A 17,411-nucleotide genomic window follows, 5' to 3' on the forward strand; every position below is an offset into this window, starting at 1 on the left:
TCTATACGCTTGAGGCCATTCATTGATCTCAAGTGGAGATTACTACCTAATATCGAGTACTATTTGGAACTGCTCTTAATCCCGCTAGGCTTTCTTAGATCCGCATGAAGGACACTAACCACTGTTAGTACACTTAATCATCTCTTGTTTGAATATGATCTCTTTTAGCAACATCGAACTTCCTTTCTACAGCGATTGACTTTCTTTCTTGAAATGGACCCCTTTCGTATCAGCATATCCTGGGAACATACAATTGGTTAGCTATCAGAACTCTTCCTAACTTTCTACTCCTCAACGGTCTTCTTCTTCTTCTTCTTCTTCTTCTTCTAATAATAATAATAATAATAATAATAATAATAATAATAATAATAATAATAATAATAATAATAATAATAATAATAATAATAATAATAATAAAAAAAAACCAATTCTTGATTAGTCGTCTTATACTCTCGGAAGAAATTCAAGGATGAATTCTGTCTTTAGGTACCATTCTTTGCTCTCAGACCATCGTATGATATAGCCCATTCTAAGATGTTTTCTCCTGACGAATAAGAGAACTTATTGTCGGTCGAAATATTCATCCGCCAACAACAGAGACGAAATAATCGCCTTATATTCAATTTCTACATTCTAACAATGTAACAATCATAGCCTTCTAACACATACTGTCTGAATTACCGCCTTACCTTTAATACCGAAAAAAATCTGACAAAGGAAGAACCTATTGCACACGTCTCGCCCGAACTACTATCGACTCCTGCAATTAATTAATTCATTCGGGCGTAATCATCAAACTCATTCGACTTTCGAAATACATCGATATATACAAACATTCGTATCCTTACGGAATTCTGTGGTGCCCAGGGAAAACAAAAACAAGTTCGCAAGTAGTTGAAAAGACTTTAAATAAGGAAGAATGGAGGTAATTTGATATTTGAAAGACATTAAACACATCTGGAAATATTACTTGGACGGTATGTATAAGCATATAACACATTTACACTATGTAAATAGTAGTAGTAATAATTGTTAACGGGGTTTTGTGCTTGTGTCAGTTCTTCGTATTTTCGTAAGAAGTGTAATTATCTAAAACGCTGATGAAAAATTTTCTGAATACCAGATTATTCGATATCAGCGTATTATTTGTAGTAAAACTTCCTTAAAATATGAATATAGTTGTTGGGCTTTATAGCTGTCAACAAGAAATCTCCTTCACTTCCATATATTCGATACAATAGTTCATTGAAGTAAAGAAATGTAATCTGCAGTACTTTATAAAATTATTTGTGCTTTCTTTTTTTATGGGAGCATACATATATGATTGAAATGTAAACTTGTCTTAGTAGGAAATGCACTCTTACTGCCTTAGTTTTTCATAAGGGAGTAGCTGCATTATTGGGTGCAGATGCAGTTTAGGAGTGCTGAGTATGAAACGAACAAACGTAAAACCACAAACAACTTTTGCTAGGTGGTCACTAAAAAGCACGAATGCTATGTAACCAAGTCAAGGCAGCAGTACACCATGGAGGGTGGGGGAGCCATAGCTAGAGTGTTCGAAGGGAGAAAGCGCGTTAGCGATGGTGGGTATGCGCGTAAGCTACATATACCAACACAACTAACCCACCTTGCACTGAAATTTTCACCAATTGTTTCTTCGTTTCTTTGCACATTTTCAGAACTTGTTTCTTTCTTTTATTGCATAACCTGAAACTATCAGCTGATTCATTTCTCTTTGTTGATGCCATAGGCTTGCCGCATTTCTGACATACTACATCACATTTGAGTAAATCATACTCTTGCAAATATTTAATTACGTTCTTTTCCTATAACCTATGAATATGATGAAACGAAGATTGAGAAGTTCTTGAAATTCTAATATTTTATTCTTCCGTCACTGTTTTATTCACATTACTGTTTTAATATTGCTTAATATGTAAGTTCATATTCGCATGACATTCAACAGTTTGACCATATCTTTTCACTGTTCTTGGATACTATCAGCATTACCAGTACGTTATTTCAAATTGCTCACTGCAACGATTCGGACACTTTTTGGACAACTTTCGGAGACTTCAGTCTTTAAGAATCACAACTTAAAACACAGCATATTATTCTTCAATATTTAGTTTAGTACATTCTTATGTGCTTACAAGTGCAGATTTTGTATTGGCTATTCTCGCGTCTTACACATTCTGCGGCTAAGAATCACATCTATTTCGATTTCTTATATGTTCCTCTTTCGAAATCATAATTCATGTTTCTTCCATAAATTTTACAAAACTCTGCCCTCATAAAATAGGATAGCACCAAATTATTTTATGTGACTTGTCTTGCTTTAAATAATGACGTAATTTATTCCAGATGTTATTTTTCGTGATTCATGCTCAAATAATTGTGTACCGTTTGATAAGGTACCTTCAAACTTTTGCTATAATGAAATTATTTATGCGGAAAAGACCAGAACAACCTGTGCCAGATGGTCACATCAAGCAGGAATTGTATTTATTTCTGCTAAGGACAGGGCGGAGCTGGATAATCCATGCGGAGATCCGTCCGTCGGGAGCAGGCGGTAAGGGTTCTAGAACACTGTCCCGTATCCCCATTGAGTCGTAATTTAGAAAGTAATCAACCTTGCTAGTAATCTGCCTAAAATCGCTATCGTTCATTCGGCATTAGTAAGTAAATTGAGTATTGAGCTTTGATAAAGAAAGGAGCCAATTTGACTACTACCCCCTCCCCCCTCACCTATATGTACGGACCAGCATTCAACAACCTTTCCCTTGGAGATCGCGGTAGCTCAGTGACAGTGTTCACCTCTGGTGCTTTGGGTCCCTGGTAAGATCTCAGCTCGTGCCAGGTGAACTTTGTGGTGGACAAACACCGTGTGCGTGGGTTTTCTTGGGGTTCTCCCGTTTCCTCCCACTTTCTTCATTCCACATACTCATTCATTTTCTCATTATCACCGTCTCTTTTAGCCTAATCGTGGGACGTAAAACGTAAAGATTTAATTTCGTTTACAAACTTTCCGAACAGATACGTTACCAATAGTGGATCAGAACTGACGTTTGATTTGTGCGAACTTTGTCACTTTTCCTGTCTTAAAAAATGTTTTTACTGAGAGGAAGACTAAAAAAAATCCCAAATCAAATATCAATTTGACTTTCACTTTTTAGGATTTATCACCGATAAATCTGTGTATGTTAAGTTAGGAACATCACATTTTGCAGAATTTACAGCTAAAAACGGAATATTCACCATAGAAAGACATATTTATAAGGAACAAATTTCTGCAAGCGGCTGAATGAAGTAGTATGCATTAAAGCAGGAAGTGACATGTAAACTTAACCTGAAATCTCTTTGCAGTTTAGTGTCGTCCATTTCTTTTTAGCTTGACAAACTCGCATTGGGACAGAATCGGAGCAAAACTGTAAAGTATTGTAGGAAATTTAACAAATTTGACCGTTTTTAATATTAGAGTGCAGTGTTTGCAAGATTCTTAGACAGTGAACTACTTGCCCACCAAATTTCACTCAGATCCGGCCAGTAGTTACCGAGATATAAAGAATCACATACAAGCTAAATCCTACCACCAAATATAGTGAGCTTTATTCCTTATACCATGAGCTGCTTGTTTACCAAATTTGTTTCAAGTCCGGCCAGTAGCTACCGAGAAATAAAGTACCACGCACTTACAGAGGTTATTCAGTCTACAGTCTGATGACTCTCGGTTTGCCGCAGTCGGAAAGGTAAATCCATGCTTCATCGAGCGTTACGACGTACATCCACCTTTGTTTTGCCAGATGCCGTTCGTACAGCTTCCGGGCGTTACACTTTCGTTCCTTTTCGTGGGCATCCGTGAGAAGATGGCCGCGAGCTTTCATGACTTTTTCCAGCTTGAGTTGGTGCTGTAACGTCCGGCTCACAGTCCCCAAAGATACGTCAAGACGATTAGCCATACACCTTTGTGTTGGCGGATTTTCTTGCAATGCCATTTTGCGAAGTTTCCTCTACATAAGGAGGTGGCCTTGGTGCATTCCTGCTTTCTAGACAACTTCGTTGGTGATCCAAATGATGGAGCTTCGATGCCCTTGTACTTTTTAATAACATTTTTTATTTCACTTAAACTGGTGTTGCAACCATGCTTCTTGCACTGTTTTCTAATGACAGAAACACTAAAGTGGGTGTCATAAAGAGCCGCAACATAGCCTTTCCAAAACCGGCTTAGTTTGGGCGGCATTTTGGTCACAGAAAGGAAACCGACACACTTGGAAACAAATTTAACACAACACTCACAAGAGTGGTCCTGTTTTGTGCATTATTGTCTTCCGCGCGGAAAAACAACTCCGTTCCCAGGAAGCCACTGCACAACACTGCAGGACGCCACGAGCCAAGTCGGGTTAGTCCATTCTGCCCGGTAGGGGGAAGGAACGATTGGCTGAACAACCTCTGTATACCTGGCGTGAAACTGTAAGAAGCTGAATGGTTACTTAGGGAGCTAAAAAAGAAAATATTATGGAAGCATACAAAGTATAAGGAATACATTTTCTGCCATTTAATTGTTTAGTCAGTTATCACCACCAGATGATTTAGGTTCATTGTCACTTATTTCTTTGTCACTGTCATAGTATAGAGCACCGTCTTCTATGCCTTCAAGCGTGTTCGATATAGAACACTATTTAAATGCAGGGCCGCGGTGGCTCAGTGGTAGAGCGTTCACCTTTGGTACATGGGGTCCCTGGTTCGATCCCAGCTCGCGCTAAGTGAACTTTGTGGTGGACAAACACCGTCTGCGTGGGTTTTCCTCTTAGTTCTCCCGTTTCCTCCCACTTCTTTAATTCCATTATTTAATTTCTCATCATCACCGTGCCCTTTAGCCTAACCGGTATAATCGTGGAACTCAAAGATTTCATTTCATTTCAAAAAGCAATGCGACTAAGTTCCCTATTTTGTGTTACATACTCGCGTATTTGTACAAAGAAATAATAATATATATCTTTCTCAGTGTCAGTTTTGCATTAAAAAAGGAAACCAAATTTTCTCTTATGATATTTACCAATTCACAAATCGAACTAAAGTATTTTTGTGCCTTGTTTTAGTGTAATACCATAATTTGTCAAATACACCACGAACACTTTACTTAAAAAATGAAATCACTAACAATCTACCTCTATTTCATCAACACTACATCTGGATACTTACACACAAAACGAAAAATAGTTGCATTAAAAAAGGAAACCGGAAAACTCTCGAATTCTACTTGTATATCTGGAGGAATATGTGACATATAGTGCAGTTGAGGAGTTTGATGTAATAAGGGCGTAAGCAGGTTTATGCCCTTTTTGCATCAAACGCATATGTAGCTTTTGCCATTCTTGTTTAGCCTCTTGGTAACATTTCAATTCAATATCGGAATAAAATGCTGCATATTACATTGTTTTATTTAAGAAAAAACACTACTTAGATTTTCAGCATCATTTTTCTCCAACTGTATGTTTCAGACTTACACTCTTATTGCATCAAACTCCTCAATTATCACATGCTACAAGGGCTAGTAAAATATATTGTAAGAAAGCAAATTGACAACTGAAAATGAGATATAGAAAAAAAAAATTCAGTTCGTTAATAGAAAGAAAAAAATAAAAATTCAGTTAAGCACGTACTGCTTCTGTACTATTCATTCTGTAGCATGGCTTCAGAATAAAACAAGATTTCAAATGGTATCATGGGCATGTATGCGTGATGTACGACAAGAAAATTTGGGGGAAAATGGAAGAATTTTTCACCAAAATCTCTCTCTCTGTCTCTTTTTAAGTCTTCTGTGAAGTGGCCTTTGCTACAAGTGCACTAACATAATCTACCTTGAAAAATACTACGGACTATTTGAAATGCGTGTGCAAAGTTTCAGTGCAATATATATAATAGTTACAAGGGAAAAATATTTCTTATCCAGTTTGATAATACCAAATTTCATATATAAATAATGGAAAAGTAGGGTATCGGTATACAAAATAAAAGTTTCCAAACACTATATCGTAAAACAGATCTAATTTGTAATTTCTAAAAGGAATACAAAATAAATCAGAAAAGAGTAAAAAGGAAATAAAGATACGCGATTATTCTAAATTTAATTTTACATTGCATAGAAACGATTTCTTTCGCGTCTCATGCAATTAGCTTGCAATAATTCAACATTAGCCGGAAGCAAACATGATGGAAACACACTGAAGAGAACGTTCTCATCACAAGCAATTGATTTGCTGAGATAGGGACGCCAGATCCTTCGAACAACGCCGAGCGAACTTACAAATAGAAGCAAGGACTTGTAACACTAAGCTTTTTACCTCGGTATTTCAAACTCGCAACACCTCTGTGCGCGAGCTACTCCGATTTGTGTTATTTTGTTATCCAAGTATATACGAATCTGAAGAAGAAAATACCTAAAATGAGAAAAGGACTATCATAGACTTTTAGGGTACTTCAGATCCTTAGAAGACACCCTCGTGGTCCGCCCAAACGAGGGAACATCACCGAAAACTTCGCCCATAAAGGAAAGAGGGAAGAGATGATTGCCTAGTTGTCTACGATGCTGGAGTCCAGACTCATAATTGGTCGCTGCCCAGAGTTAATCTCCAATCAATTTAGATGCTTAATGGACTAAAAAGCTTCCCACCTCAGTTTTCGGACTAGTGTCACTTAACAACCCTCAAGAACTGTGTATTAGTGATGTGCTAGTGTGAGTGTTCATACAGACTACTACGAACTGGAATGGATGGAACCAAAGCCGTAAGTAGTATTCATTTATTGGCAGATCCGAGTCAATTGCAGTTTCTATACATATACTCTCCGTTCTGCTCTCGTATCTGAATGTTTCCTTTTAGGCTCTGTTGTTTCCAATCTAACACCAACCCAAAATTTTGTCGGGAATTAAATTTCAAATTAGATTCGTTTCAAGAAACAAAGGCACTCGCATTAAAGCCTCACACATTGCCTTTGCTGTGAATGAATATTTCCTTTCTGCTCGCACATTTTCTCCTCGAAAACTGTGTGCCTTCATTCACCCCAAAATGCTCTCCCAATAACTTAAAAATGAAGATACGTTCTAGGTTGCAGGTACGGAAACCTCACCTAGACAAGAACGTTCAATGTGCGCTGTGCTCTGAGACCAGGTAAGACTCAGGAGCATATGCACACAACGATATTGTTTATCCGAGCATCGTGGTTAATACGTCATTCTCTTCAGAATGGAACAAGCTTTTTTATTTTTTTTCTTTCTTCTATGACGCTTCTTGGAGAGTTATGGCTAGAAGTACCCAAATATATCCACCTTGAAAAATAGTATCACGTATACGTAATGCGTATGCCATGTTTCGTTGCAATATCTAGAATAGTTACGAGGAAAAAACCTTTTCTCAATCCTGTTTGACAATACCAATGAGATACTATCGAAGAATCGAAGCCAGTAATAACACTCTTATCTGTCTAATATACAACGGACTGCACTAAAATTACACCACTCAATTACCATTTCCTAATAAAAGTGCAACAAACGCACATAACAGTTAAAACAACACTAACTTCCCGTGTTTTTCTGGAACTAAATCATGTAAAATTTTCTGGGTGTAAGGAAGGTGATGGGAGAGAGGAAGAGCGAAAATCCAATAATGTTCAATTCTTAATATATACGTATGAATTGTGGACCTAAATTACCGGTTAACGTCCTTTTCCTTCCACTTTTGCGAAGCAAAAACAAATATTTCAACGCTACCCCAAAACACAAACTTCAAGGAACGTCTTCACTCTTTGTCGCAAAGAGCGGAATTGCTTTTCGTTATAAGCTATACCCTTTGGACATTAAAATAAAAAATAATAATAAAAAATTGAAGAAAGGATATAGGTTCTAGGAGATGATAATTGATATATGCGCATGACGCAGGGTTTGTACCATAGGATTAAGAAAGCTTTTTTCTTTTCTTTTCTTTTTTTTTTTTTTTTTTTTTTAATCCTACAGCTTGCCTGGCATGTTTTGACAAAAGTTAAAGAAAACTTCAATCAGGACGACCGGCCCTTGAATCCTGAGTGCGATAGAGGATAATCCTATTCGATATTATATAAAATTACCACTTCATTGTTACTCAACGAAATTGTTTTCTTCATCCTCTCTAGAAATTCAAATATAAACGAATGCCTAGTGCAAAATGTGTCCCACGAAACGGATCTGTTTCATGCGATAAGGAAATTCCATAGTTTCACTGCAAATGTGTACAATAGAACATGGATGCTTAAGTGGTGTTTTAAGTAGAAATACGGCTTTAAATGTAATACTCAATTTAATAAAACTGAATTTTGACTAATAAACCTACTGGGCTTGGTTTTTCACAACTCTGTTGTGTGTACATGTCTTTCAGTTTGTCCTTGAACGGGTTGTTGATACGCACATCAAGGGGTTGATAGAAACTGTAATTAAAATCCACTGATCTAGAACATCGGGTCTACATAATGGTTAAAACTTACTTGTGACGGCTTGTGGTGATTTTTTTCGGAGTTTTTTCCTACTATGTCGGTAAACGATGTTGTTTAAAACGTCGCTACCTAAAGTACACAATCCTAAAATAAGCATATTTCCAATATCTATTGAATGATCATAGTTGTAAAAAATCCCCCTCAGTAGAGCTGGATGTCTTCCATATATTTTGAAATTTCCCATGTTAATTTTTTTGGATGTGCACTTTATCCCCCTGTAACAGGGTTGGCTGGTTTAAACCAAGGTGGTTTAAACCAGCTGGTTTTTTCAAAAAAACCAACTGGTTTGAACCAAAAGACAAAAAAATGTTCGTAAAAGTGTAAATGTTTGTAAAATCTTGATGAACACACATTTGTGGGTTATCATGTTTCACTCCCGTATATTATTCGTATTATATTCAGACCTAAATTCCCCATTCATTACCCAAAAAGATTATACTACAAAAGCAAATTTTTTTTTTTTTTTTTTTTTTTACAAGTTTATAAATGTTTACTTTGTGATTTTTTGGTAGTTGTTATTATTGTTATGTAATTGCAATCGAAGAAAATTCTAAATATTGTTTCGTTTCAATGTTTACTATTGATAAAATACATCGAAAATGCCGTACTTTTTGTGTGTGTGTGGGGGGGGGGGGGGATCATACAGACCCCACGAGAGGCATTTAGTAAAATAAGTATCTTTGGTATCTATCTATGTATAAATGAGTTTGAGCCAAAGTGGACTCAAATAATTCGTATCTTTATTCACTTTTCTTATTGATATGCAGATTAAGTCGGTGTATTTCTTTAATTTGGACCAATAAAAGTCGTTGTTACCTAACTTGAACTAAATTAGTTCCTCTGTACTCCGTAGTACTTTGAAATTGTTCATATGTAATTCTGTGTAATGGTTTCACTTGTGCAACTGTTTATTTTTTTGTCCTTCTGAAATGACTCTTGACAGTTATATTAAGAAGCATGTAAAGATCAGTACAACGTATTTTTTTTTATCAGGATTCCTTCGTGAGTGAGTCGGCAGACGTATCGCATTTGTGGCCAATTAGTCCTGGTTCTGAGTTCAAATGGAGGACAATTTCTATCGGGTGTAACTCGAGAAGCTGTTTTTATTCCGCTTTAAGCTTATGTGACCCCTTCCAGCATAACCCGGTGTTGCATAATAACATCAAGGCGAAACAAACTTATTTCTGTCCATATATGATATGAATATATAGAGCAAATCATTTAAACCAAAAAAACCTGGTTTAAACCATAAAACCGTTTTTTTTTTTTTTAAAATAAAAACCATGGTTTTTGCCAATCCTGCCCCGTAATAATTTTTGATTGGCACACTGATTGTTCTTTTGTTGGGTCTCTATTTGTCCCTCTTTTTTAATCAACAGAACATGTGTATTAAGTTTATTTCAATTTAATTTCATTTAAACAGTTTTAGGAGTACACAGTTAAGTGGCGAACTGTGTCTAGGGGTACGCAAGAAAAAAAAAAAAGGTTGAATAGCACTGGTTTAAAATAACAGTTGTGTTAATGATACCAAACCGAGGGACCCTTTTTAAATAAGAAAAGGTTAAGAAAGGAAGTGTGCTAAAATTTTACATACCTGCCGAAGCAGTAGTTGTTTTCAAATGTTTCTTTTATTTGTAACTTTATATTATTATTATTATTATTTTGTTTTCAGAACTAAAGGAAGGTGAAGATGTATTCCGAGTGGACTAGCCTTAGCAACGTAATCCAAAATGGGGACGAAGAGAGTCAGAGCGTGTTGAATAAATTTCCAGTGGGTTCAGGAAAAGATGTTGCAGTAGCTGTAGTGAGGCATTTGGCAACTAACTTGGGATTAACCCAACCTGCGTCTCCTAGCCCTTTGACAACAGATCGAGAAGTTCATTGGTGCATGGAGGTAAGTTTCACTTCGAGGGTTTATTCCTACTTCACTATTGGGAATAAAATTAAATATTGATACCATTTGCATGTTTTATTTTTTCTTTGTACCGGTATATAATGAAATAGCACGCATATCGTCGGAGCATGAAGACTTAGTTTTTATATATATTATAGAATACGAAATGGTGGATGTAGATTGTTCCCAAATTCTATTTGATACACCTTCTTCCGTAAGAAGGTAGACATTTTCAGTATTTATAGGAACCTCGAATGATCGAATGAAACGGTAATACACGAAAGAGTCGGTGTAAGTTCAGATTTCTGAATCAAGGAAGATAAAAAAAGCTCAAAATGAAGGAAAGAATTTATGTTTAAAATCGGTGTATAGTATTTTATTATTTCAATTTTTCATACAAAGGAAAGTATCCTAACTTGAGAAATATTTCAAACGGCGTGAACAATGAAACTTTAAAGAAATACGAAATAAAAAAGGAAAAAGAAAACCAACTGTATAAGTAGTAGTCAAGTGGAACAAATTGGGACAATAATAAAGGAAGCCATAGTCATCTCACATGAAAGAGACAGTGGATTTCAGCTCAGTCCCATCTGGTCGGCCCTTTTCAGGAACAGAAAACGCGTTCAACAAAGCCATTTCTCGTAGTTACAATAACAGCCAATTAGGAGCCAACACTTCCTTCACCCAATCACAAGGTTCCATTGATAGCTTCGCCCTTAAGTAGTCACCATACATACATACAGATGGTGATCAGAAAAATGGAAACACCTGTAGTTGGTAACGGGTCAGATGTATGGGTTGGCAGTGGTGTCGTGGCGCCCGCAGCGCCGGACCGCTGGTGGTGGTGTGTTAGGTCGGTCTTCATACTACGTCAGGCGCAGTGGAATAGCAGTGTCCAGTAGCTGCAGCAGACGGAGGTAGTGTAAAATGGGAGATCTCTCAGATTTGTAAAGAGGGCAAATTGTTGGTGCGCGGTTATGTGGAGTGAGTGTGACGGCAGTGGCTACTGTGTTAGGTGTGTCGCGTGGGACAGTGTCGAAGATGATGACGGCCTACACAACACACGGGAAAACCACATCGGGGAAGCGGAACAGTGGGCGGAAGAAAATCATGAGTGACAGGTCACGCCGGGTATTAAAGCGCATTGTCACGCAGAACCGTCGTGCCATTGCGGAGCAAGTGACGAAAGAACTCAATCAGCACCTCCCCCACCCTGTTTCGACAATCAGTCCGCCGCGAATTACATGACATGAACTTACGGGGTCGTGTTGTACGGGCCAAACCGCTCATCAGGGACCATAACGCTTTCGCACGCCGCAAATGGTGCCGCGACCTTGCCACTTGAACCGTTGAGGACTGGAAACGTGTGATATGGTCGGATGAGTCATCCTTCACCATATTCCCAACCACAGGCCGTGTTTATGTGTGGAGAACGCCCAAAGAAGTTTATGATCTGCAGTGTCTCCGCCCAACTGTGAAACATGGCGGCGGCTCTGTGATGCTGTGTGCCGCCATATCATGGTTTTCATTGGGTCCTGTGGTCACACTTAGCGGACGAATCACTGCCAACGATTATGTCGCAATTTTAGGAGACCACTTGCATCCTATGGTCCGGATGTTGTTCCCGGAGAATGACGCCATCTTCCAGGATGATAATGCACCCTTTCACACAGCTGGCGTGGTTGCAGTGTGGTTTAAGGAACATCGGGATGAAGTTCAACACCTCCCCTGGCCCGCCCAATCCCCAGATCTCAACATAATTGAACATCTGTGGTCCGTCTTGGAAACACGACTCCGGCGACGATTTCCACCTCCATCCTCTCTCACAGAACTGGCCGATGCCCTGCACGAGGAATGGTGTAAAATTCCACTTGCTACCATTCACGACCTCTATGCCTCCACCCCACGTCGCATCAAGGCTGTTCTGAAGGCGAAAGGTGGCCCGACACCATATTAATCTGGTAAGTTGCAATTTCGTTCAGGTGTTTCCATTTTTCTGATCACCATCTGTATATGCCCACACTCCTCCGGTCTTTCCATCACAATTCCTGAAAATGAATGCTATGTCTGCATTCGAAATGTCGGATGTCAGTATCTTCACCTGGCTGATAGCCTGAGAACACTTACCGAAAAGTTTGAAACGAATTTTGGAACATAGTACCTACATCGAGGTAGATCTTTTTATCATGTTACTTTAATTAAGGAATGTATCCTAAGGGAAATAGAGAAGGTGGGGGTCAAAATTTATGAAAAAGATAGAGTACCGTATGAGCTTTTATCATTACATTTTCATTGAATCTTAAGGGATATATGTTATGGGCGCACTACAAAGTATAACGAATAGAATAACATACTCGTTATGTTATGGTATAGTCCTAAGATTTTATTTTTGTTTTCTTCTTTAATAGGTGATGTGTTTTGGGCTGAGTCTTCCGTTGAGCGAACATGATACAATTCGTGACTGTGTTAATGTATATTGCGAGTGGCTCTCTGCTCTTCATCCAGTACCAAAAATCAGTGTTCCGAAACCAGTGATTGAGGATCCTAATCTGTATGCTCGAAAAATGATTAGTCACTTTAGAAATCTATTTTTCCCAAGGAAAGGCGAAGGTAATGAGAATTTCCATATCTGAGAATGTATGTCAGTAAAATTTTAGAAGCAATATATTTTGATTCTAGTGCATACATGTATACTAACTTTGTAGGGCTTAGTGTATTTTTATTGTGTGAATTAGCTCTTATTAATTGAAATTACATTTTACTAAGGTGCGTTGCAAAATGGTACGAACGGTTCAAGACAACGTCATCGTCGTGATCGGAAAGGAAACGGAAAATGAAAGGGTGAATGAATAACACAGTGTTGTATTTGTTATACGAACACAGGTGTTATAGAAATAGACACGTATAGACGACAGGGCGAAATAATAATAATAATAATAATAATAATAAAAAGCCCAAGAGAAATGTTACAAAATGATACGAATGCAGACATGTTTAGCGTAATAACACATAGCTAGATCGCCGCCACGGAACGTAGAGGGCACTGGACAAGTGATAGAAGTGTCAGGTAGTGTACAACGGCGAGGACGTCTGTGTGAAGTGACGAGTAAGAGAAGCATAATAGGTCGTGGCAAAATATTGTCTGAGTGCGAAAAGGGGCAAAGAGTGGCATATAAAGAAGAAGGTATATCTGTTAATAAAATTGCATGTCGAATTGGACGGACTGCTTGTGTCGTGGACAATTTTCTTAAACTTGGGATGCAGTATGGAGTAAGGAAATCATCAGAAATGCCGCATAAACTAACGCCACAACAGGAAAGACAGACTAACATGTTCGAAAACTAAGATGTGGTGGAATATCCCTTACACAGTTGGCACGAGACCCTAACATTTGTGTACATAAATCTACCCTATCAAGGGCTATGAAACGCTGCAACCATCTCCGATATAAGAAGCGCAAGCGTCAGCCACGACTCACCGCGCAGCAAAGGAGCAATGGGTGATCTGGGCCTAAACATATTTGATCTGGAAACTTAACTGGGTCGTGTCATCTTAAGTGGCGAAAAGAAGTTTAATTTGGAGGTTCCAATGGTTGGCGATACTATTGGCACAAACTTCGGAAGGAGGAACAAATGTTCTCTAAGCGACAGCAAGAACAGTCGGTAATGGTGTGGGGGCTTTGGTTATTATGGAACAACAAACCTCGCATTTCCTACGTCTCGTATGACATCAACCACGTACCAAACAGTATTTGCAGACAATTTATTGCCATTTGCCGTGCTAATTGCTGGTCCTGGTGGATTTTCTAACAGAACAATGCCACTATCCATTTTGCTGGAACCACCAGGGATAGGTTTCGGGAGAAAGATGTGATTGCCCTTGATTGGTCCTCCAATTTCCCAGACAAATCTATGGGGAATGTTCTGTCGCTCAACGTACGCCAACGGTACCCAGTACAACAATGTTCGTGAGTTGCAGGATGCCATCATCGATGCATGGAATCAAATTGATGTGGCTCTGCTCCAAACGCTGGTAGACACCATGTTTGATCGAGTATTCAAGTTGGTGTTACGCAGTGGCTCATTTATTGGCTATTAGAGCTGGCTTTTGTATTGCGTTCGTATAATTTTACAACAGTCACTATCGTGTTGTTTTGGTTGGTTTTTGTTTTCAATTTGGCTAGCTTTGGAAATGAGTGAACTATCCATGGTCTGTATACATATCCTCCATGTGCATCTGTACATATCCTGTATTTCATCCGTGACATGCGTTTACTAAAGTTATGTCACATATTTAGGTCGTACGTATCATTTTGCAACGCACCATATATCATGTTACTGTATGTTATGAATAATAAATAATAGTACGTGAAAATTGTCAGTGCAGGAAGCAGGATTAGTAGAGAAAAAAAATTGTAGTTACAGTATATTTAGCTTACATAACGCAGTGAACAAAAAAGATAAGGAATAATAAAAGAGTTTGAAACTGATAAATATTTTATAAGGAAAATCAGCTGTAATACAAATGATCGGTGTAGGTTTATGATTTTTTTTTTTTTTTTTTTTTTTTTTTTTTTAAGTAAAGCCGTAGCACTGCATCAATTACGTTGTACTTGAAAGTTTTGAGTTTCCATTACAACCAATTGTTCTGGAGAACATTCTGATTCAAATAATTTAAACGTGATGGATGAACACCGTGCTCTTGAGTTTCCTCGGAGTTGTTCCTTCCCCCCCCCCCCCGCTTACTTCATTCCACCATTACGTTCAATCATCATCATCGTTTCCCTTACCCATGGTGCATAATCGTGAGGTGGGAAGTTGAAGTCTTTGAATTTTATTGACATACGTTTTAAGGTCCATTAAGTATCACGAGCGACATATGTAGATGATCTGATTCAGACATCTAAATGCTCAGAAGTCCATTGATAAGTATCAAAAAATTTAAGAAAAATTTCTGTAAATTGTGTCGCCTTGATGCAGATTTTCTGTTCTATATTTTCATTATGGCTGTAGGTAGCGTTTTGTTAGTTACGAAGTTTGAGGCCCTAGGACGTGTTGTTTGTAATATGGTTTGTTGGTCGTAAGATTTGAATACATTTGGTGTACTGGAAGCTTGCCTTTCTGCTGTCATCGTAAACACACAAAGAAAATGTATTCTGTGTGTGGAACGTACTTTTCTCGTTCTTTGATGTCCTGCGAAGGATAAAAATAGTCAAATATGTCTTATTTTCGTCTGAAGTATTTCCTTTTTGGATTGCATTCGTATTGGCTGCTGGTTCTGTGTGCTTCCTTAGATGGTTTGGTTTGAGAGAATAAACACGTTATTTGCAGTTTACTGTAAGCTTAAAACCGGTTTTGATTCTGTTAACCATTGCTTTAAATATTTGCATGCATGTAGTAATTGCTTATATCACATGTGCAATACGTTTGGATGCAGTATGATAATTTCGTGGCGTATAACCTACTTCTAAAATGCTTAAGACGCCCGATCATGTCCAGGTTCTTTTATTTGAAAGATAAACTCCACTTTACAGAATATTGTTGTATTATTTGGGTATAATTACATTAGTAAGAACTGTTGTATAACTACCAAACCTATGCTATCTTTTGAAGCATATTAGTCACACCGAACTACTTGCGCTCGCCACCGCAAATTAATTACCAACTCTGTTGTGGTATCGTCTATTCTTTGGCACAAGTATACTATCATAGGGAGTTCAAACTCGTTTCTGTAATCCTGGACTGACCTATACATACCAAATATAATTCAGCACAACACTGTGAAAAAGTGGTGATTTTTGTGTGATGCTGGAAAAAAATGAGTTGTTCTTTTTTCTTTCTTCCTGACATTATATACGAACCATGTGTTTTTACTCGCATTGAATTTTTTACATTTCTTTTCCTTCTTACCCGTTTCTGAGAGATCTTATTCCTTATCTTGTTAATTCTTAAGAAACATACAGCATTAATAGGCGAAATGCTTGGACTATGATCTTTCGTTCCGTCCCTGAACTTCTTCTTAGTTAGATGGCTAATGTTTACTTTTTTGGCGCTGGGGAATCGGGCTCGATGCCAGAATGGCTATGTGTGATTCAAATTCTCTACGTTATAGTGAATTTCGGCTTGCTGGTAGTGAAAATGGGCATTACTTCTAAACCAACCTTCTTCGTACTATCGAGTCATTTTGACTACTGAATAATATGATGGTTTATTCCATGTGTACGGGTACAAAATAATTGTATGTGCTGTAGTTAACGTCATAAAACACATGACTATGAATTCCAGTATTTTATGAAACTTTTTGGTTAATTAAATAACAATATTGGTATTTAACATTTATCACGAAGTAGCTCTAAAGTCATGGTAAGTACTTGCGAATTTCTGTTTCAGTTTCTTTCCTAAAATAGTTGAACATGATTAAGTGCATTCGATAAGATTGCCTTATACATACATACATATTACATTACCGAAGAGCCACGATTTAAAGTAATATGGTTGTACTGAAGAGTATATGTTAAGTATTTACTTCACATAAAATCTATTTGTATATGAGCAATATCAAAAAGTTTCTACACAGTCGTTTTCTATTTATACGAGGCGTGTTTTTTAAGTAAGTACTGTTTTGAAATTAATAAAGGTATACTTTTCGTAACAATTTTATTCTATGAAGGCCTCTGCCGTAATCTACTTTTCTGCGTAATTTCCACAATATTAAGGCACTTATTGCATCGTACATCAAGCTTTTGAACATCATCCTCAAAGAGGTCCACCGCCTGATTTGACTACCACTGCAACACAGCTGTTTTTTTGACCTCATCGCTGTCGTTGTGCTGACCACTCAGATGCTTCTTCGGGCCGTGGTGGCTCAATGGTAGAGCGTTCACCTCTGGTGGATAGGGTCGTGGGGTCGATCCCAGCTCGCGCTAAGTGAACTTGATGGTGGACAAACACCATGTGCGTGTGTTTCCCGGAGTTATCCCGTTTCTTCCTACTTC

The 17,411-nt window shown here is 37.9% G+C and overlaps 1 protein-coding gene across 5 annotated transcripts in view; it reads left to right on the forward strand.

Moving 5' to 3' along the window:
- Window positions 1-700: 700 nt before the first annotated feature.
- The window catches only part of LOC145685959 (ral GTPase-activating protein subunit beta), a 123,340-nt gene continuing 106,629 nt past the window's right edge, over window positions 701-17,411 (forward strand). The window contains exons 1-3 of one of the 5 annotated variants that reach the window (XM_081758747.1): window positions 701-977; window positions 10,196-10,417; window positions 12,826-13,027. In XM_081758747.1, coding sequence (XP_081614873.1) covers window positions 10,214-10,417; window positions 12,826-13,027 — 406 coding nt within the window. In that variant the 5' untranslated portion in view covers window positions 701-977; window positions 10,196-10,213. The remainder of the gene's footprint in view (window positions 978-10,195; window positions 10,418-12,825; window positions 13,028-17,411) is intronic. The other 4 variants (XM_081758748.1, XM_081758745.1, XM_081758749.1 and 1 more) reach the window with 4 other exon arrangements.

Source organism: Thermobia domestica, chromosome 5, assembly GCF_964235325.1.
Source record: "Thermobia domestica chromosome 5, izTheDome1.hap1.1, whole genome shotgun sequence".
NCBI classification, from domain to species: Eukaryota; Metazoa; Arthropoda; class Insecta; order Zygentoma; family Lepismatidae; genus Thermobia; species Thermobia domestica.